The sequence below is a fragment of the Knufia obscura genome, assembly GCF_036327395.1.
Source record: "Knufia obscura strain CCFEE 5817 isolate CBS 148926 chromosome Unknown scaffold_1, whole genome shotgun sequence".
Taxonomy (NCBI): domain Eukaryota; kingdom Fungi; phylum Ascomycota; class Eurotiomycetes; order Chaetothyriales; family Trichomeriaceae; genus Knufia; species Knufia obscura.
In genome coordinates this window covers 2,859,137-2,880,549 of record NW_027042687.1, presented here as the reverse complement: position 1 = coordinate 2,880,549, position 21,413 = coordinate 2,859,137, and the positions used below count along the sequence as shown (strand labels likewise).

General features: G+C 51.7%; 9 protein-coding genes across 9 annotated transcripts; 6 read left to right on the top strand and 3 right to left on the bottom strand.

Moving 5' to 3' along the window:
- Positions 1–222: 222 nt before the first annotated feature.
- Positions 223–1,331, top strand: PMZ80_001083 (uncharacterized protein; the record flags this gene model as incomplete). The annotated part of the gene is made up of 3 exons (XM_064869531.1): positions 223–375; positions 474–853; positions 902–1,331. 3 exons carry the CDS (start codon positions 223–225, stop codon positions 1,329–1,331), a joined length of 963 nt encoding a protein of 320 aa, XP_064735028.1.
- A 566-nt stretch (positions 1,332–1,897) lies between these two features.
- PMZ80_001082 (uncharacterized protein) lies at positions 1,898–2,504 on the bottom strand (the record flags this gene model as incomplete). The annotated part of the gene is made up of 2 exons (XM_064869530.1): positions 1,898–2,402; positions 2,455–2,504. The coding sequence occupies 2 exons, from the start codon at positions 2,502–2,504 to the stop codon at positions 1,898–1,900; spliced, it is 555 nt and encodes a 184-aa protein (XP_064735027.1).
- A 496-nt stretch (positions 2,505–3,000) lies between these two features.
- Positions 3,001–5,154, top strand: YKU80 (ATP-dependent DNA helicase yku80; the record flags this gene model as incomplete). The annotated part of the gene is made up of 1 exon (XM_064869529.1): positions 3,001–5,154. One exon carries the CDS (start codon positions 3,001–3,003, stop codon positions 5,152–5,154), a length of 2,154 nt encoding a protein of 717 aa, XP_064735026.1.
- Positions 5,155–5,488: 334 nt separating this feature from the next.
- On the bottom strand, positions 5,489–6,610 carry PMZ80_001080 (uncharacterized protein; the record flags this gene model as incomplete). The annotated part of the gene is made up of 1 exon (XM_064869528.1): positions 5,489–6,610. One exon carries the CDS (start codon positions 6,608–6,610, stop codon positions 5,489–5,491), a length of 1,122 nt encoding a protein of 373 aa, XP_064735025.1.
- A 318-nt stretch (positions 6,611–6,928) lies between these two features.
- Positions 6,929–9,187, top strand: PMZ80_001079 (uncharacterized protein; the record flags this gene model as incomplete). The annotated part of the gene is made up of 1 exon (XM_064869527.1): positions 6,929–9,187. One exon carries the CDS (start codon positions 6,929–6,931, stop codon positions 9,185–9,187), a length of 2,259 nt encoding a protein of 752 aa, XP_064735024.1.
- Positions 9,188–9,310: 123 nt separating this feature from the next.
- On the bottom strand, positions 9,311–12,328 carry PMZ80_001078 (uncharacterized protein; the record flags this gene model as incomplete). The annotated part of the gene is made up of 1 exon (XM_064869526.1): positions 9,311–12,328. The coding sequence occupies one exon, from the start codon at positions 12,326–12,328 to the stop codon at positions 9,311–9,313; it is 3,018 nt and encodes a 1,005-aa protein (XP_064735023.1).
- A 709-nt stretch (positions 12,329–13,037) lies between these two features.
- Positions 13,038–14,135, top strand: PMZ80_001077 (uncharacterized protein; the record flags this gene model as incomplete). Its single annotated transcript, XM_064869525.1, has 1 exon — positions 13,038–14,135. One exon carries the CDS (start codon positions 13,038–13,040, stop codon positions 14,133–14,135), a length of 1,098 nt encoding a protein of 365 aa, XP_064735022.1.
- Positions 14,136–14,661: 526 nt separating this feature from the next.
- PMZ80_001076 (uncharacterized protein) lies at positions 14,662–16,083 on the top strand (the record flags this gene model as incomplete). The annotated part of the gene is made up of 1 exon (XM_064869524.1): positions 14,662–16,083. One exon carries the CDS (start codon positions 14,662–14,664, stop codon positions 16,081–16,083), a length of 1,422 nt encoding a protein of 473 aa, XP_064735021.1.
- Positions 16,084–19,813: 3,730 nt separating this feature from the next.
- Positions 19,814–21,403, top strand: PMZ80_001075 (uncharacterized protein; the record flags this gene model as incomplete). The annotated part of the gene is made up of 1 exon (XM_064869523.1): positions 19,814–21,403. One exon carries the CDS (start codon positions 19,814–19,816, stop codon positions 21,401–21,403), a length of 1,590 nt encoding a protein of 529 aa, XP_064735020.1.
- Between the last annotated feature and the right edge of the window lie 10 nt (positions 21,404–21,413).

Genomic DNA, 21,413 nt, shown 5'->3' with positions numbered 1-21,413 from the left:
AGACAGAAATCTCCATCATGCTTGCATCTAAGATCGGTCACCTCTCATGTGGGCAGTTTTTAAGAGTTCGAGGTCGCTTCGTTGGATCATATCACATTTTCCTGCTCGGGGACCCTCAAAGCTGTTGACTTAATTCTCCGTCGAATTTTGAAGTGAATAAAAGTGTCACATCCAGTTGTCGAACTTCTCTCGACTTCGCCCCTCGAAACGCTCTACTTCATCATGCCGTTTGCAACTCAAGTTGTGCCTATGCCGCGCTGGTCGACACCAGTCGGCTGCACAAAACTGGCTTTCTCCATCATCGTTCTTGCCTTAGCCGCAGCATGCTGTGCGATATGGGGAGCCTACACAGCTTTCGGTCTTTCGATCTTCACCGTAAGTCGCCCAACATCACTACAATCTTACCAATTCAAATCGAACTCGGTCCGATTGCGAGCTATCCTCAACGATCCAGTCTAAATTTCTCTTCATAGGCATCGCTATCACTCGTCGCATTCGGCTACTACCTGACTGCTCTATCATTTAAGCCTCAGTTCTACAACAAATGGGTTGTGCTAGTGCTGGAGTCACTCTTGACGTTGTTCTGGTTCGTGAGCCTCATACTGCTTGCAGGATGGCTGGGCGCAAGCACAGCATTTCCACAGTGGACGTGGAATGTGCCGGTATATGGCACTATTGATCTCAGCCAGCGAGATTTGACACATGAGACCTTCAAGTTATGGTCTTCTCCACTCGACCTGATCAAGCGACAAAGAAGTTCATATACCACTCCAGTCAGAGTACATGGACACGATGCCCAGCAAGCCACACGGATTCTTGCTGGCATATCTGCTGGCCTGGCTGGCATAACCTTGTAAGTCTTGGATTGTGCGTGCGTCGATACCTGCTAACATTGTGTAAGTATATTGTACGGCGTCACCCTGATAGTGTTCTCCATGAACATGACCAAGCCGCAAGATGATGCGCCCCAACCAGCAACAGATGAAGAAGCACGACCAACGACCACTCCACCGCCAAGAACAAACACCGCCAGCAGCGTCGTTCAACCGGGCAGCCCGCTGCCACCCTCAGTCACCCAGCCGCTAAGAGTCGATACTCTGCCGAAGGATTTTGAACCTCTGCCACAGACGCAGGAGCACTACTTGACCCCTGAACAAGCAGCAGAGGCAGGCATCGAGCCACCGACGCCTGTCCTCAAGGCGCAGATGGCCGAAAAGGAGAAGGAGAAGTCGCCGGTTGAGAAAGGCAAGGCGAGGGCAGATACACTAGCGCCTGAGGTTGAGAGGGCTAGCTCGCCTGTTAGTCCGCTTGAGCAGGAGAAGGAGAAGTAGCACTCGAGGGCGGTGTATAGTAAGGAGCAATTTGAGCAGTTTGCAAAAGGGTTGTCTGGCCATGTGGTGTAACACTAATGTAATTGAGAGCTGTAAATCTACACTAGATTCGGTAGATAAGGATATTTGTACCGGTACTGTTTCCAAAACAGGAGCTCTGATTCTATCTCTTCCTTTCTTGTCCCATAGCTCTAGCTCCAGTAAGTGATCGATAAGCCGGCGCCGCTCACGAGCTCTTTCCGTTCACCACTTCTGATTCTCCACTGCTGTCCGATGTCCTGACTCGTCTTGTCTTGTCCTTTGCACTTCCGCCCAAGCCTCCAAGCATCAATCGCTGCTCCGACGCAGTTGTACCATACGGCCCAATATGGTTTTGTTACCACATGGTGACGATGATCGCGCCATTTTGCCATTTCCTGTATGGCCCTGCTTCGAGCGGCGTCCTGTACGCGTTGTTGCCCCTGTTTGAACGTCGTCCCAATGGAGAAAGTAGTGCCAGTGGCAATACTCAACAGGCGTATCTCTCTTACACCGCAAAAAGGGTTCTCCTAAATACTACTACCTCTTTACAACATCCGCTCACCCAAATAAAACCCATACCACACCGTCGCTATACACCCCACCATATTCACCAACGAACTCGCCCCATGCAAATATGCAAACCTCTTATTCAACGCCTGCATCTTCTCACTCTGCGGCCCCGCATCATAACTCTTCTTCCCATCCCTCGTCTCCTGATGCTTCCTCTCCTTCATGCAGTTCGTCGTCGCGGGTCCAATAACAACCATATTCGCCGCGCCGCATAGCAGTGTCGTCAGCAGCGGCGTAAGAACGTGTAGCCTGTTATTTGGTTCTAACACGCCGGAAATGGATGAGGCGGTCGTGCCTATGGCGGTTCGTTCGGCGGGGTAAGTGAGGGCTAGGAGGACGGGGAGCGCGGTTTGCATGGCGAAGTAGATGGGGAACAGGGCTGATTGGAGGGTTGCGAATTGGGGACGGGGGAGGGAGCGGAAGGCGACGATGCCTGCTATGAAGGATTGGAAGATTTCGGAGCCGAGGAGGGTGCCATAGCTGGGGGTGTTAGTTCTATGTGCTGCTGGGGATGGCAGAGGTGGGTTATTACCTGATGATATGGTACGGCGCTGCCGAGTACAGTATTGAAGAGGACGGCATCGTGTCTGATTTAGAGGACTTCGTGATAGAATAGTGGTGGCACGGGTGAGAGAACATGAAGCTGTGCGGTTCAGACCACCGAGATTCAATGTGAATAATGACGCCAACGATGCCGACGTATGCTTCTAGAATGCTTGTTATCAGCTTAATTGATCCTTTATCGGCACCTGATTTCGCGTCAGTTTCGACGCGTCTTTTGCCTAGGTTCGTGCCTGCTGGCGTCACTTTTAGTAAGAAGCAGTTCCAGCACTCTTTACTCTTTCCAGGATGCGCTGCTGGTCAGCCAAAGAGTGCCTGAGTCTGCCTTGTATAAACCGCATGCTGTCACCTCTTCAATGCTACAAATGCGCCCGCCTCTGCCCTGTCCCGATTGACAGGAACTGACAGTCACTATAAGTCCTCCAACCACACCGGGACAACAGCACTAGGAATGCGCAGATCGTAGGCCTGCGTCGAACCACAACCCGACGAGTTCGCAAGGGCAGACTCTGCTACCATGGCCGAAAAGGAAGCAACTGTGTTCATCGTCGACCTCGGCCAGTCGATGAGCCGACAACGACATGGACGGGAACAATCAGACCTCGACTATTCCTTGCGCTACTTCTACGACAAGGTCACAAATATCGTGTTCACCGGTCGCAAGACCTTGCTGGTGGGAGTTATTGGCTTCCGAACTGACAAGACGAAGAATCACATGCAAGAAGAAGGCGGCTATGAGAACATCACCATAATACAAGGAATACAGAACTTACAGATGGAGGAGCTTAGAAGATTACCCAACCAACTGAAAGCGAACAACACCGATTCTGGTGATGCTCTGTCTGCAGTCATTCTGGGCGTTGACATGATCATGAAGCACTGTCGGAACCTCAAATTTGTCAAGAGATTATACCTGATCACTAATGGCACTGGCGCGCTGGATGCGGACGATATCGAGCAGACAGCAGGAATGATCAAGCAGAATGGCATTCATCTGACAGTGCTCGGAGTTGACTTTGATGACCCGGAGTATGGCTTCAAGGAAGAGAATAAGCCACACCAGAAGAAAAACAACGAAAAAGCGCTGAAGCGGCTGGTGGAGCTGAGCGATGGGGTATATGGCACAATGGACGAAGCCATAGAAGGTCTTGCCCGGCCGTACATAAAGCAGACCAAACCTATACCCACTTACAAAGGTCAACTTCGATTAGGCGACCCCAACACGTACGATACTGCCATCACCATTGATATTGAACGCTACGCCAAGGTCATGGTCCGCAGACCGCCAGCCGCCCATTCTTACGTCGTCAAGGATGGCGCTCCCTCTCAGCGACAGGAGACTGAAGGTGAAGACAACATTGCCGATGTTCGAGTTGCATATTCGTACAGAATCAAGGACGGCGAGGCCCCTACAGGTTTTCGAGACATTCCTCGGGACGAACTAGCAAAGGGCTATGAATATGGTCGTACAGCGGTCCACATCTCCGAGTCAGAAGAGAACATTACGAAACTCGAAACAGACATGAACTACGAGATACTTGGCTTCATACCAAAAGAGAATGTCGAAAGATACATGCTCCTGGATAATTCAAATATGCTAGTCGCCCAGAAACTTAACGACAAAGCCGCCATTGCCCTTTCATCTCTCGTCCACGCCCTCTTCGAAGTTGGCTCTGTCGCAGTGGCACGCTTCGTCAAGAAAGATATGTCAGAACCACAACTCACTCTGCTATCACCACACATAACAGAAGACATTGAATGCCTCATCGAGAACGACCTGCCCTTCGCCGAGGACCTCCGAACCTACCGCTTCCCACCCCTCGACAAAATAGTCACAGTATCCGGCAAAACCATCACATCTCATCGGAATCTACCCACCGACGATCTCCTCTCCGCAATGTCAGACTACGTCGACAACATGTCTCTAATCAACAAAGATACTTCCGAAGAACGCTTTGCCATTGACGACGTCTTCAGTCCCATCCTACACACAATAGAAGGCGCAATCAAATACCGCGCCATCCACCCGGACGAGCCTCTCCCACCAAAACCCGAACTTCTCCTCGAGCCAAGCAACGTACCTGCCGACCTCCTCGAGCACAACAGATCAACCCTCGACAAACTGATCAAAATAGCAGACGTCAAGAAAGTCCCACCAAAAGTCAAGGGTCGCGCCCGCTACCGAGACAGAGAAGCCGAAAAACCAATCTCAGGTCTCGACATCGACGCCCTCCTCAAGAAAAGCTCAAAAGACACTAGTCAGGGCGCAAAGAAGACCATAACCATCGATCCCGCAAATGCAATTCCAGAGTTCAAGCGCCTGATGAACACGCCTGAGGACGAAGAGCTCGTGAGATCTGGTGTGCAGCAGATGGGTACGATAATAGAAGACCTTATTTCTCAATCATTCGGAGATCAGAATTACAGTCGGGCGATTGAGATGTTGGGTGTTGTGAGGAGTGAGATGGTAGATTTTGAGTGGAGTGAGATATATAACCCGCTTATTAGGGAGTTGAAGAGGAGGTTGTTGAAGGGGGAGCTGGGTGGGGATAGGAGGGAATTTTGGTGGAGGGTTAGGATTGGGAGGTTGGGATTGATTGATGGGGAGGAGAGTGAGGTTTCGAAGGTTGGTGTGGAGGAGGCGGCGAAGTTTTTGACGTTGAAGGAGTGATGTTGAGTGTACTTGGGTGTGATGCAGAGATGTTCGATCGTGTGAATATAAGTCTAAGCGATGGTCGCTGAAGAGCCAGAGCTCATGATCGACCAGTTGATTATTGCAAGCCAGGTGTCCGGCGTATTTCAGGTCGCTATCAAGCAAGGACTATATGACATCACATGTAAATGCTGTTCCATTACCAACAAGATCCCAGACCCCCAAACGCCCTGCTAAGTATACCAACGAAAGTCCAGACAACTTCTACACCTCTGCTCTTACACCATGCCTACTTGTTCGTGTTGGGTTCACCTCCAGCAGGCATCTGCACCGCACATTTATCCAGTAACCCCTACCTAATCTTCCCAACCCTCCTCTTCGCAACATCAATCTTCCCCTGCACCCGATCCACATCCTCATCCACCATCCTCAACATCTCATTCTGCACCTCCAACTCGCCATTAATCTGCTCCGCCAGCTCCCTCTGCCGAACCACGATCTTCCGTATCTCATCAACGTCCATATCCTGGTCTTTCATCTTCTGTTGTTGTAGTTGGAGGAGGCCGACGTTGTCGAGGCCTTGTGTTTCTTTTGTTTCGCGGCCGAGGACGCGGCCGCGGGGTTTCGATGTGGAGGTTTTAGCATTGGTGGAGGAGGAGTTGTTATTGGTGGTACTAAGCAGATCGGTATGCTCGGCTATATTCGCGACTGCGCTGTCGAGTTTTGTCTTCTGGGACATGGCGTTTAGGAGGGACTCGAGCGCGTCTTTGTCTTTTCGTGCTGCGGATAACAGATCTTTCCGGCGGCGGATTTCGCCTGCGCCGAGGCGTTGGGATTCGGGTGTATTTGATTTCTGGATGTGTGTCAGGCCGTCTTCGAGGGCGGAGATTAGAGTCCCAGCCTTGACGAGACTCGATTTCGCGGCTGCGGATGCCTCGTGTTGTTTCTGGGGAGTGGACGCTTGATCGCGGTTCGTGAGGTTAAGTCTTGCATCGTGCAGTTGGGCTTTGAGGTCCCGGTGGCTGTCGAGCCAGACGGTGGGATCACTGATTGGGGCGCCGCCTGCGCCGGGGCCGGTGAGGACGCTGTGCAGGTTGCCTGCTTTCGAGGAGGTTTGGGAGGCGAAGCTGGAGGGGAGGTTGAGGAAGGCGCGCCAGATGCTTGTGTTGCGCCAGCGGTTGTCGTCTGTGTTGTTTATGGTTTGGAGGTAGGTTTCTAGGCCTTGTCGGCGGGTTTCGGTGAGTTCGGGGGAGGAGACGGTGCTTTTGAACCACGATTTTGAGGGGGGGTTTATGGGGGGTTGAGTGCCGACTTGTTCTGTGAGGGATTGGTGGAGGGTGAGGAAGTCGGAGTAGCGCTTTTGGACGGTGTAGGAGCGGAGGGGGAGGCGGATTGTGATATTGTAGATTGTGTAGGGTTTTGAGCCGGTTGAGAGGGTTGTGGTTGGGATGGCGATGTCGAGGGAGGGGGCCATGTTGTTGGTTTGTGAAGTGTGAACGCGTGTACGAGCAAGCAATCTTCGATCAAGGTGCTGTGCTGGCCATTTGAGAGGTTCGGTACGCGACTGCTGAAACTCAGCAAAGTCAAAACTCGAATGCTTGGGATGATACCCCAGGGTCAGATGCACGGTGACGTCGTTAGCGCAAATACGCGTATCAGATTGTAGGGTGAAACATTCACGATGCACTGCCTTGCTGGTGTGCGTTGTCTAACCGCGAACCGAGAACGTCGTGCTTGATATCTATCTCGCCTACACCACAATGTAATCAATATTCGAGCTGGCATCGTCATGATGCCTCAACCACCACCATTGCCACCGAGGTCGCCTTCTGTTGTGTCGACGGTATCTTCCTTCTCCAGCGATGATGGACGCTGGTCACCACCTAGAAGTCCGCGCGTGAACACCATACATCTGACCCCGCAAACAAGGTACTCATCAACAGGCGAGAAGCAGAATCATCCATATGGCGGTGGAACAGGAATGGACGATCCGCGATCAAACAGCACGCAATCTCTTCACCCCGTCGAGTCTGCCGGCGAAAACAGAAGAAGGCTATTGCTCGTCTACCTCCATGGCTTCATGGGCACTGAGACTAGCTTCAAAAGCTTTCCGGCTCATGTACACAATCTGTTGGCGATGAGTCTGGCTGACTCCCACGTTGTACATACAAAGATCTATCCTCGCTATCAGTCTCGAAAGAACATTTCCTACGCTCGAGATGCCTTCAGCAACTGGCTGACACCTCATGAGGATGACAACACGGATGTCATCCTTGTTGGGCACAGCCTGGGCGGCATTCTTGCTGCTGAAGTCGTTCTTCTCCCGACCCATCGCCCTGGCAGCAAAGACGTTTTCCAGCATCGCATACTCGGGCACATAGCATATGACACCCCTTTTCTTGGCATGCATCCTGGTGTGGTCACTACAGGTATTGCAAGTCTTTTCAAAAGTGCTCCCGATCCGCCCCAGGAGCCATCTTACGGTCAGAGCAGTGACACTGCTCCGCTGTCTGCAGACCCCTTCGCTCAACCTACAGATCCGTACTATAACCCAGCATTCGACAACGATGTTCAGATGCCTGTACGCAAAGGCAAGTTTGACAAGGCGTTTTACTTTCTGAACAAGCACTACGGCGATCTGAGGAAAGCTACGGCATCGTACGTGAAGTCGCACCTTGAATTTGGTGGCTGTATGGCAGACTATGATGGGCTGAAGAAGAGGTACAAATCGTTCCGACCACTCGAAGATGTCGATGCTCTTGCCAATCAGCGGACTAAGAATGGCAAGGCCATACCACGAGTCAGATTCGTCAATTACTACACTGCCAGTACCGGTAGAATCAAGGCACAACCACCTCAGGAGAACAACCAGAAAGTGCTAGTGGCGGAGACAGAGATGACCGAGCAGAGGCCATCACTCGAAGTGCCCGGTGGTGCACCGAGTTCCCACCATAGCACGCCTAGGATATCGGTCGAAGAGCATAGAGACGACGAGATAGTGGCTAAGGACATTGACGATCTACACCTAGATGGAGCCCATTCCGATGAAGAGCACGCCGAGATGCAACATCTCGATCCGCAAGCCGAACCACCCTCGCCCGTCCTCGAGCCTGCCGAGACAGACATAACTCCTCCACCTCCGCAAATGTCCATCGAAACATCCTCAATCACCCCAGTGGATACCAACACCTCATTGATCTCACCACAAGACACAGCATCGATAACCTCATCCCAACTCCACGACAACTACCTCCCACCCCTCCCAGACCCTCCAACCGCCCCACCCCCCTTCGACCCAACCCCATACACAACAGCCGACCCCTCAACTCTCAAACTCGCCCAAAAAGAACACGACCGCCTCATGAAATCCCACGAACGAGCCCGCAAAGACCACGAAAAAACCCTCAAAGACCGCGAGAAACACATCCTCAAGCTCGAAAAGGCCCGCAAAAAGCAGCAGGAGAAAGAAGAGAAGGAAACCGCCAACCTTTCCGCTCACGAGAAGAGTGAACGTGAGCGCCTGAGGAAGGAAGAAGAACGCATGGCGAAGGAGAAGGAACGGATGGAGGGGAAGAGCAGCGCCACCAGCAGCAACACAAGCACAGATATACCACCCGTTACGCGCTCCACCACCATGCAATCAACCGCGTCAACCGGCACAGCGACCTCCTCCCGCCGACAAGAAGCAGCCCGCCAAGAAGCAGAAGATAAACAAGCACACCTCGCATCTCAAGCTGCCGCGCGCGCCGCCCAAAAATCAGCCGCAAAATCAGCACCGAAACCGCCTAAACCTCTCAAAGACCGCAAATTCTGCACTCTCCCCAAGAAAGACCCGGTAACCGGCGAGCGCGATCCAACGTGGATAAGAGTCTACATGGAGAATATGGATGAGGTTGTCGCGCATACGAGTCTGTTCTTTGTGAGTGAGGCTTATGCGAGGCTTGTGGGGGATACGGCGGAGAGGATTGAGGGGTGGGTGCGGGAGGATGGGACGATTAGGGCTGTTAAGGAGGCAAGGGATTGGGAGATGGGTGGGGGAGTGGTGGATTGATTGGTGATGTGGTTGATTTGTGGAAATAGTGATGGGGAGATAAGGGATATGCATGTCAGATGGTCGAATGGATACCAAGCATGGAAGCTACGCAGTAATGACTTATGAGTACAAGCTATGTAGCTAAAACCCAGCGATCCGTTTTTTCTTTTTCTTCGTGCCTGTGACTGCTCGGTTTGTATGGGTACCTCGTACTGGTTGTGTGGAGGTCATAGGCATAACAGCCTGGCTTGACTCCTCAGCTGGCTCGGGACCCTCACTCATGATATTCGCTTCTGGTTGACTGGCACCAGTCTTACTCACTAACGTCCTCGCTGGTGCTGATCTGTCGAGAAGAATATCGCCTGATTTCTTCCGTGCTTTGGCTAGTCTCTCAGCCTTTCTGTCTGCTTTGCTGGACATTTTTGCTGCGTCAGTGTCATCACCAGCGGCTAGATTTAGTTCCGTGGTTTGCCAGTCGTAGTCGTCTGGGTTTGCATCAGCTGATTCTGGCAGGTGGGCGAGAAGTGATGATATGTGGCTGCTAGTGCTCTCCATGATGGCTTCTGCTGGTGGTCTGGATATGGTGGTATAACTTGACAGCCGAGCAAGTGCGTCTTCTAGAGGTGACGGCTTTGTTGCTGGCGCCGGGACTTGCGAGCTGGGCGGCCGTGGTACAGGCTGACTCGCCGATGTGGGAGCTGGTGTCCGTCTGGATACAAGGTCTTGCTGCATGATAGGGTCGCTGAAGATCATGGGGTCGCTGTCTGGTATTGTCCCGGCTGCATCCGTTGACACATGCTGGGCTATGGACGCTGGCAAACGTCTGACGGTCCTGTTTGACAGGTAGAGATCGAGGGCGACATCCCGGACTTGTCTTTCTCTCTGGACTCGATCGCGATCTGGCACAGTTGGATTGAGGTTGTTGACGTATTGCTCGAATAGGTCTTCGTATGTTTGCAGCAGTGGTCGAGAGCTCTCATCGCGGGAGGTGGATATGAGTAGTCTGTCTTGAACGGCAGAACCGATCATAGGAAGTGCTCGGTCGAGGATCGCGGAATCGGTTTCGATGTCTTCTATCTTTGTGTCGTCGTCGAACAGATCTGACAGGAGCACAACACCTGATATGCCTGTCAGAGCCAACGGCTCTTCTAGCACACTCTCGAATGCCTCTAATGCCTTCGGAATATCACGCCTCGAAGTGGGAAGTCCATTAGTCGCCTCGTGAAGTACTTTCGCTATAGCGTCCCCTCCAGATTTTCCAGCGGTAATTTCTCGGAAGACCTTGCTCGTCTGTTTTTCTGGCTCATTGGTGACGGCTGTATCGGGTGATCCGTCCTGTGATGCGTCGCCAGCGTCCTCTCCGTACTCGCTTTCTTCCACTTCATCATCGCCAACGATGAATCCAGTGAGATCGTCCTCGTCGTCAATCTCGTCGACGTACCGCTCGCTGCGATGCATGCTTCGGTTTGGCGGTAGCCTCAGGGTTGGTCGGTCCTTGCTTGATCTTTTCAAATGAGGTGTTGATAGTTCTGCTACAACCGTGGCTATAGAGAGGTCTTCGCGTTGAACCACAATTTGCAATACGTGCGGTACCTGACCCTTTGAAATGTGCCCATGCCCAGACGTCTCCATGGTAGCAAGCCTTAAGCTTGCTATGGGAGAATCTGCTAGGCCCTCTGGCAAGCGAAATGTTGAAGGGTCATCAGCTGTGGTGTAGAGTGTGCCATCAATGTGGCTGAGACGCATCAAGTATAGCTGCACGAGCCGTGTGTTGGTCGAATACAACGCTATCAGCACCGCATCTCCAAGCTCAAGAGTTGTCATTCGTAAGGACAGGGCGGAAGCATCCTGAAAGTGCTGCCAAGCACAAAGCAAAGCTGGTCCTCTGGTAGACCCAGTATCCTTCCACTCTTTCTGGGCGAAGTCGAATACCAGCAATCTAGACGTGGTCAGTATGAAGCAGGTGTTGGGAGACGGCCCGGGCTGCATATCCAGGATGTAGGCATTCTCTTTCCTTGTATCCAAACGCACATCGACCGAGCAAATTTCATCCTTGTCGGTACCCTTAATGTCGAAAAGTTTTGCGTCCTGGCGATTGCACACGAGCAACCGATCGACATCATCCTGTTTTCCTGCAATCCAGAGAACTCTATGCCAGCCGTCGAAGTAGAGCTCAACGCCTGCAGGCCGCTTTTTGTCCTCCCACGAGAATATTTTGTTCGAAGTCTGGAGGGCTACCTTGTACAAGACCCCTGATGTATGCGTTCTGCGGCCTCCAATGCGCCATATACTCCAATTTCCTTGCACGTCCACAACAGCGAGCTTTCGGTGATCATGAGGATGGAAACAAACGTCCGCGTGGTCATGTCCGCCTGTATGGGACCGTGGTAGTGCAAGTAGTCGATTCGGGTCCAAGGAGGATCGGTCGGTCGAGGAAGTACTTGCATAGACGTCCCTTCGTAGAAGAGGCTCGAAGACGCTTGTTTGAGAAGCTTGTCTGACAGCGAGGAACGTGCCACCATGACCTTCTGGATCTCGTCGAGAGAAGACGACTTGCTCTATTGACCTCACACCAGCCCAAGCGGTCTGCGGACCCCCTGCTAGGGAAGGAATCCTCGTGGTCGAGCTGACCTGTTTCTCGGAAGCATATTCGAAAGACTGTCTGCTAACGCAAGCGATGTGAAGCAAGTCTCTGCCTGGTCCTGCAGCATAAGCAGTGACAGGTACTGTGAGGTTTCCTGAGTCTTGGCCATCTGGACCGAGCCATACAGCATTACCGAAGCTCACTGTATCGCCGTTCGTCCGAGCATTGCTGGCACGGGTGTTTGAGTGTAGGATTGCTTGGATTGTGGACGAAGCGGCTGCAAGCTCGGAATATTGAGTGTGCAAAATGTTGTCTGTGGTGCCGACATTGCTAATCTCATCCTCGTATCTGGACTCCGCTACAGTCTCGATGTTTGAGAGAATCCTCAGCAGCGATGTGGTGTCCTCATCAGTGCCATTCTCCTGGTCATCCAAATTCGGCTCAGCTAGACCATTTCTTAGAAATGTCCACTGTTGAGCATTCTCATGGTAGCTCGCGGTGCCGAAAGCGCCCAGCGAAATTGTGCTGGACTCATGTGCATGCCGTTGCCGCCATCTTCGTTCTTCTTCAGCCATCTACTGAAGGTTTCAATGATCTGCTACGCGTCCTTGCTCTTATTTTGCACGACATTATGCTGTTGTGGAGCTTCTGGATCACCTGCTACGGACAAGGCTGCACACTGATCTTGACAGTCACTGCAATGGTGAAGGGTTGCTAACACTGGCGTTTGAAGCACTGGCGAAGATGATCAAAAGTGAAGCATACAGGCGCAGAACGGGCATGAAATCTCAGTAGTACGTGGTCTCCAGTTGATGCCTTGACACCCAGGCAAAAAGGCTTGGCATTCAGAATTGGCGCCGGAAGCAAGTGACGTGGACAGGCGCCCATCTTGAGTGTCCGGGGTGTGCCAGGTTGAAATGCTCACCCGCTTCATATTTCTTCACATGCGCGTGGCAGTATGAAGGCACAGCATAGTCGTAACGTCAAGTTAGCGATACATCGGGGCTGTATTCACCCAACAGCTCACTGCCATCAAGCATGAGCAAATTGGCTTAGGCGGCGTCGCGATGACCATGAGTACCGACAGTTGCAAAAGAACATGGAACCTGAACTTCATGCTCCGCTGCCTGGATGACATTGAACTTAAACATGCACACTATCCCACCGGCGAACTCATCATCTCTTTGTCGCACAATTTTCTCCTTGCCAGCTCGAAGTATTTGCTTTCAGCAAAAGCAACACTGAAGTACACAAGGATACACGAGTGGACAAGAAACCGTCGAAATGGCAAAGTGGCATCCTTATAGCCGTGAAGGCACTCAATCGCGTTCGACAAGCTCGAGGGGCGCGACGAATGCTCATGAAACAAAAGATGCTGCGGGTGCGCTTGCTGCTAAGGTCAAAACTAGATTTCTGATTATTTCAGATACGCACGATATAGACCTCAAAAAGTATACAGCGTCCACCGGCGTGGAGGGTTGCAAAAGACTGCCAAGGACTGATGTGGTGCTACATTGTGGTGACCTGACTGAGAGTGGCGGTCTGGATAATTACAAAAGGTCAATCGAGGGTCTTGCCAGCTTTCAAGATGCTGAACTAAAGCTTGTCATTGCAGGTAATCACGACGCCGATCTGGACCCTGAGTTCTGTGAGAAATACGGAGGACATGCAGACGCCCTCACGGACGATTCTCCGGAAGCCGCCAGTAACAATAACAAGGTTTTTGATGATTCTCCGCTTCATGAGAGAGCTCTTGCCTTATGGAAAGCAAAGATGGCCAGAGAAGCTGGCATCGTGTTCTTGGAGGAAGGCACCCACGAGTTTACACTCAAAACTGGTGCGACTTTTAAGGTCTATGCTTCGCCTTATACACCTGCGTATGGCATTTCGGCCTTCCAGTACCCGACCGGTCACGACAGATACAACTCATCCGGGACGCCTGCATGGGCGACAAATATGCCAACACAGCAGACTGTCATCCATGACGGCACCGATATCGTCCTAACTCATGGACCTCCGAAGTACGTACTTGATGGCTGCGCCGATGGCTCGAGTGGTGGATGCGAACATTTAGCACGAGCGATATGCCGCACGAAACCGCGGCTGCACTGTTTTGGGCATATACACCGTGCGTGGGGTGCCAGACGGGCTGCGTGGAACGACCAGTCCGTTCAAGACGAGATCGACCTGTTGCCGGAGGACTTCGTAGGTAGAAACTTGAGCAAGAAAAGGGGGTACGCTTCGTTGAGCCCCTCGATTTATGAAGGCTTGAAACTGGGCCAAGAGACTCTGTTTGTGAATGCGGCTGTCGGCAATGACGGCGAGGGCAGTATGGAGAACGTGCCCTGGGTGGTAGACCTGGAGCTCGAAACAAGCGGCTGACGCCAAGGGAGCGAACCGCAAGGCATGGGAAGACATATTAGTATACGACAAGGCATGATACAATGGGTGACATCCCAAGCGTCGTACTGACCTTGAGTATGTCTCAAATCTTTGCTAAGATACCTGATTAGGTATAGGCTAGCCAAGAGATCTAGCTATCGATAGAGAAGGTAGCGCCTATAAGCGAAGGGGTGCCTAAATCCTTCACTCTCGATCACTTCTGCAAGAATTCAACAAGACTAGCACAACTTTTAACATCACTCCGGTCCCTGACTGATTACCGGGCGAAGGTTACACAAGTGGCTGCGTCGCAGCCCGTATGGTCAACCATGGGCGTTCTCGTGGATGCGCACCGTGTCGTCGCCGGAAAGTCAAATGCGACCTCCACCAACCAAGCTGCTACAACTGCATCAACAGATCAGAACGGTGCCCGGGACCAATTTGTGGGGTGATCGTCATTCAAGGTTCTGCGTCTCGCACATCTCAACAGACTAGAAGTTCGTCGACACCTGGACGCCGGCAATATATGAGTGCGGCGAACGATGGTACAAACCATATGCAACATTCAGCGGAAGCAGCCAAAATCCCGCGTTTACCAGCTGGAGGACAGTACGGCAATACCTTTCTGGGAGTTTTCCGCATGGATTCAACCCTAAACGAGCTCATCGTCTTCTGGCAGACGCTGGTATCGCAGCCGTCACCTGAGTCACAGATACACGATGACAATACTGTATCCGGCTTGTCGTCCAACGCGTGGGATTTGGGACTAAGACTCCTCTCGCATGCTGGCTATGGCTCTGCCTTCATGTCCAGTCTTGCCGCATATCACGAATCCGTCACAAAATCCCGGCCGATGGCCTTATTCGCAATGCGATGTCACACCACAGCGATACATTCTCTACGGGAGGAGCTAACAGAAAGTGTTTCTTGGAGAGCCATGGGTCTCGCTCTCTCAGTCATGTCGGCTGAGATGGCCGCTAGGGACTACATGGCAGTGGGACTGCACTCTAAGTTCATGATCAAGTGTATGCAGCCTGATGATGAGAACGACAATTGGGCACCTGCAAACTACCGCCACGTCTACCTGTGGATTGAGATTCAGAGGTCGACCCTCTCCCTCACGCGTCCCTTGATCGATCTGTCTAATTGGCAGACACCGCTTGAGTCCGACTTCACTTTCGGAGATATCATGTGGGAACCCAACGACACTTACAATTTTGATGTTGTCGCTTTGAGAAGTCCTTGCCTCATCAAATTGTTCAGCGAGCTACGGTACTATGGGCATGTCTTAGACGTTCTCAACAAGGACTCAAGCAGGATGAGCCAAGAGTCCATAACGATTCTCTCCTCGAGGCTCTTGCTCCTCAATGGCAGAACACTAGACTATTGCGTGGATGGTTTGATGGCTCTTGAGCGAAAAACATTGCCACTCATAGGACGATTTCGACAGTGTCAACAGACTGCCGCCGCTCTCGCTGCATTGTGGTGGTTGCGAGTAAGGACCCACAATGAGCAGGCTGGTGCTCAGGGTACTGTCTTTTCTCCCATCGAACAGGTGTATTCTGCAGGTCCAAGAATCTTACGAGAGATGAAAAAGGTCCTACAACACCTCAACGAAGATGTCACACAAGCAGTGTTAGGTGCCACTGATCCACACGAGCCTCGCTCAGTGGCACCTGACGTTCGTCTGCGTATGTGGATTCTGAATGTTGGAAGGATGATTGAGCAATCTACGAGCGATAGCAAAGAAGTGGCATCACCCTCATATTTCGATGAGCAGCTGACGACGTACCTCCAAGTGTTCAACTTGGTGAACAAGCCGGACATCTTGGATAGAATTCTCCAGGGGTTTCTGACAATCCGAGAGCAGGATACGAATGCGCTTCCATGGCTATGCACAAGTCTAAGAGTACTTGGTACTTTGTCCTCCACGGATTACAAATTATAGTGTTCTTGTATCTGAGTATCCGCTGCTTAGATGTGGCTTTCCAGACTTGAGTCCCCCACCATCGATTTCGGCCAAACCAGGACTCCCAGGAATGCTATTGTGCGCCATCTCGTATGCAATTTGAGGTTTTGAGATAGGCTTATGCCAGCTGGGAGGATCCACCATAGCAGGCTCCTGGACTGAATTGTTCAAGGTCTTGGGTTTTCTGCTTCGAGTCTTCCTGATCCATACGATGAGCAAAGCCGTGATGCAAATGACCGCAACACCCCCAAGTATTGCTCCGACTATTGCTCCAAGGTTCTTGGTTCCACCAGCACCTTCATCGACATCGGGCTCGGTAGTACCATCTCCAGTCGACGCAGGCACTGCACTCGAAGTACTGTCAGGCCGGCTTTGGACTGGCAGTGTGCCAGGAGTTGCGCTGGTCTGTACCCTCGAAGCCATGCTGATCGCAGATGAAACAATGGAGCTGCTGGTCGTAGCGGACAGCGGTGTTGGGAAGTATGTGGTTTCTTCTGTGCGCTCGCCACAGCGAGATATGTATAAGTTAGACCAGCGTTGGGCACCATATAAGCGGTCGAACAAAGAGTACTAGGACCGGCGGCGTTGTTACTGTTATTGTCAGTGTAATACGCTAAAGAGTACATCAAAGAGTCGTTCTCTCACCATGTCCATGTCGTGACATAAGTTCCATAGCCCAAGAGGCCACAACCAGTCGAGCACGATCCACCGTCGATGCATGCACCTGCAATTCCACAGCTAGATATCTCGGGCTCAGAAGTCCTGCAAAAGCCCCAGATACTAAGGGCAGTATCTGTCCTGCACTCCCATCCCGGCGCAGCAGTTCGTATATATGCTGGATTGCCGTCTTCATAGCCGCAGGTATCTAGACTCGTTGACGCGTCTTGTCTTCGGGCAACAGCAGAAAGATTGGAGATCAGTTGGATCGTTCTGACAGCCATTGGGAGTAGAGCTGACACTTCTGAAGACAATCAGACTGAGGGTAAACCTAGCTGATGATTGTTTATTGTCGGACACACTATGGGCAAGCATGTCACAATGACTTGACTCAACCGATGAGAAAGACCGTCGACAGGATGCCTACAGTAGGCGCGCCCACTCAGCTTGAAGATTGGCATCATTTCTGCTAGAGGCAATTGCAGCTAAGTGCGCACTATTCGCAACGCTAAATTACCGAGGATTGCTCAGGGATCAGGAATGGGTATAGGAAGCAACTTTCACCCACGCACTCGGCGAGTACCTCATTCGTGTCGATTAGACTTGCTGTGCGCATAGGAGGATCAACCTTGGCACTTCGGAATCCCGTCCACTGGCAGTACTGTCAGGCGTTAGTGGCATTTGACGCATTGCGTGCCCGACTCGAGCACTGCCACACAATCTTGGGCACCCTCGATTCCGTACTAAGCGAAGTGGTCAGACATGCCAAACCATGAGAAACAAGACGTCCGCTCTGCTTGAATGGTATCTGGCATCTCATGTGCCAAGCGTTTCCTGCAAGGGTTGCAACCGGTCATGCTTTCGTTTGGACTAGCAGGAGATCGTATATCGTATCCACATCGGATAGTGCTGTGCTGCATATTGTGCCAATTGATCTTACAATATACGAAGTACCCTCTGACAATACGGCAGATTAATCCATATAACAGAGATGTTTCCGTCTAACAATGTGGAGGGGCATACTACAGGCTTCCGATTCATTATACGGTTGTTTTGATCACATAAACACACTCATGTCAAGCCACGCTAGAACTCAGGACGATCATCAGCATAGCGCCGGACACGAAGCACAAACGCAATTTGATAGTCCCGATTCCCAAAACCAAAACACCACAGCTGAAAATCCAGAGAATGGCAGAAGAGCAGCAGAAAGGCACAGGAGCGTTGAAGTCCCTCATCTACCCGTTCCAGGTCACAGGAGCATGCCTTAGGGCCCCATTCATGGCCTGTCTATGCTTTTACCACCTGAAAGTGGCGAAGAAAGATCCGTGGGGTGCCGATAATCATCCCCGACGAGGGAAGAAACGCGGAGGAGCTGTGTAACGCCGGACAATGCTCGAGTTCCTTCAACCGGGGACTAGCCTGATTGCTCAGAGCATTGGATAACAAGGATCTAGATTGACTGTCTGCAAATATGTGCATAGAACGCTTTGTTCCTATGTCTTTCCTAATGATGTTAGTTCCATCTCTGTACTATTGTCACTATTCTGTACCCACTCGGGTTACAGTGACATGCTTGCATCGCCCTTGGCCAATCTTCGAACTGATCCCGACTCAGCCAATGATTACACAATTCAGAAACTCATGAAGGTTTCCTGATAAGAAGGAAGCACCTGGCCACCTCTAAGAGTGACATCTCACCTTACGGAGCTCTTAGCTCTTCATACCTGCGCCATCGCCGCCTTGGCGCAGGAGTCTTTGCTCACCTCTCGGCCACACACCGGTTCGGATAGCGGCGCCGACCTCGATCTGTCATCCCTGTGTCTACATGTTAATGAAGATCCGTCCCCGATTGGTAAGCAAAGCTGGCTGTCCGCAGTAAAATAAATCTCGTTGATCCATTCGACATCTTCAATCTTTGTACTTTTAAGCCCGTCCTCGCCTCCTGTAGCCGCACTATCTGTTTCTCCTTCATTTCCGGTGGAGGGGTGCGTCGGGGATGATCGATCTGGACCGGCATGAAAGTTTGCCTAGATTTCTGGTGAAACATTGCCTCTCTAAGTCTGCGGCACATCCTGCGGCCGGTACTAGTGTGCTTCAGAACGCCTGCAGCAGTACAGCGGCCGTTGTGCTGATATCATGGTCGTCTGGCACCAAACAATAGCGAGGGCTACTTCAGTGCCCAGCATGCTCATTTCGATAGCGTTTTCCATTATCTTTTCCTATGATTTGGCTCGAGCTTGTGGAAGTCGCGGAAAGGCTGAAGGTTCCGGCTTTCAATGCAGGCCTGATGCTTGAGAGTGAAAGGAGTATCGATCCCAGCAGCTGACCAGCCGAACATATTTGCGAGTATCTTCACAAAGATAACATATTCGTGTACATAAGGACGGAACAACACCCATGAAAGGAATAGCAGATATTTAATCCCTTCAGGCAGCCATCCTCTTCTTCTGTGCTCCTTGAGATCAGAATGATCAGAGCAAGGTATCCCGAGAAAGCCAAAGAGTTTACGCTAACATGATACGCAACGCCGTATGACCTGCCGTAAGTGTCCCTAAAACCTGCCGTATTCACGGCTTGCGATGCGCATTTTATGCGCGTTGTGTCGCCAAGACATTGCAGACCACCAGACAGTTTTGTACCGGTGTAAAGCGTGCTCAATGATAATCAACAATATCACATTTACACAAATGGGCACGTGAGATCTAACAGACGAGGTTCTTCCGTCTTGCCGGGCTAAATGTGCTCGTAGTGGCAGCTGTGCTGACTATCGACGCGTCGGTCGTGACTCGATTAGAAATTCATTCCATAAGGCCATGGTGAACGCCGTTCCGAGATTGATTACATAGTGTGATTCAATTACAGGTGTCTACCCAGATGTTGATTCCGAGGCACTGTCATGGTATGAGAAGTAGCCAAAACGCACCTCGAATCCCTTGAAGTCTGATTGCTCTTTCCGAGGCTGATCTGAACAGCAAGGCGCCTTCCTGAACTTTCATAACAGCATCGACCACACTCTCACAACAGCAAACCCAGAGACTGCTCGCCCGACATGGCTCAACATCCACCAAACACTGGACCAAGTGATCCAAGCGGGCCCCAGTACCTCATCCGCCTCGCCCATGCCCACGAGACCTTTCGCGTACCAGAACTCGAATCTCTAGCCTCACTTCTAGGCATCACCCTCTCGATCGTCGACTACAAACCAACTTCACCATTCTGCGTTGTCCGCTTCAATGCTACCAGTACCAGCGTCGATCAACCCAGCCAGGATGAACTAGCCAAGACCTTCATCTCCCACTCCATCCTCTCTAAATCCATCTACGAGCTTTACGCAACGGGCACAACTTACGACGACTTACACGACAACGTGAAGTCTCTCCCAGCAAGTACCTGGGCACCGTACAAAAACGTCTCATTCAAATTTAACATCGATGCATTTTGCGGTAGTCGCACGATGGCTCAACAGCGGGACATCGTGGAGGGATTCGGCTATCTACCTTTTGAAGGACGCATCAAACTGAAGAACCCCGACGTGGAGTTCGTGGTGGGCGAGGAGTGGGAGTTGCTCACGCCTGAGGAGCACTCTTTACTGAATACGGGAGCCGGGGTCCAGCAAAGGAATCCTTCTGTGGATGGTAACGGGAATGGCCATGCTGACACTAACACGGCTGAGAAGGTTGCGGCGATACTGTCAGAGCGTAAGCCGAGGCGACTTTTCTTTGGGAGGTTTATCGGAGAGTCGAGAAGAGATCTGATAATCAAGCATGACCTGAAGAAGCGGCCCTATATTTCTACGACATCCATGGACGCTGAACTTGCACTTGTGACAGCGAGCCTCGCGAAAGCTGGACTTGGCGGTCTGTTCCTTGATCCCTTTACTGGTACAGGCGGCTTCATGGTCGCGGCGGCTGAACTTGGTGCCATTGTGCTGGGTGCTGATATCGATGGTCGGAGCTTCCGTGGGAAGAGCAAGGGACTAGAGAAGGGCGTTGGTGCGAACTTCAGGAGATACGGACTCGAAGGGGTTCTCGGGGACTGCTTGACGGCCGACTTGACAAATTCTCCGTTTCGGTTGCCGGGTAAGCCGAAGAAGGATAGTTCGAGGTGGTTGGACGGAATAATATGCGATCCTCCATATGGTGTAAGAGAAGGACTCAAGGTTCTTGGTCGCAGGGTACATGGTCCGGACGGCATGAATGGCAAAGCGACCCATGAGGGACCGTACTTCATAGATGGTGTGCCAAGTCATCTATTGCCAGGATTTGTTGCGCCCAAGAGACCATATTCGTTCAACCGGATGCTGGACGATATTATGGACTTTGCGGTACGGTCGCTTGTTGATGGGGCACGGCTCGCATTCTGGATGCCTTGTGCTAACGATGCGGATGAGGAGTTTCCTGTGCCACGGCACAACATGCTGGAGCTGAAGCATAGCTGTATCCAGGTATTCAACAAATGGTCGAGAAGGCTGCTTGTCTATGAGCGCGTGGCTGGAGATGTGCCAGAAGATATGGTTAATGGCGTCCAGGACTTGAGCCTGGACTCTACATCTGGACACAAGGCAGATGAGCTGAACCAATTCCGGCGGATGTACTTTCGTGGCTTTGCGGAGGAGACACCAAAAAATGATCATGGCTGACCGTGTCCTG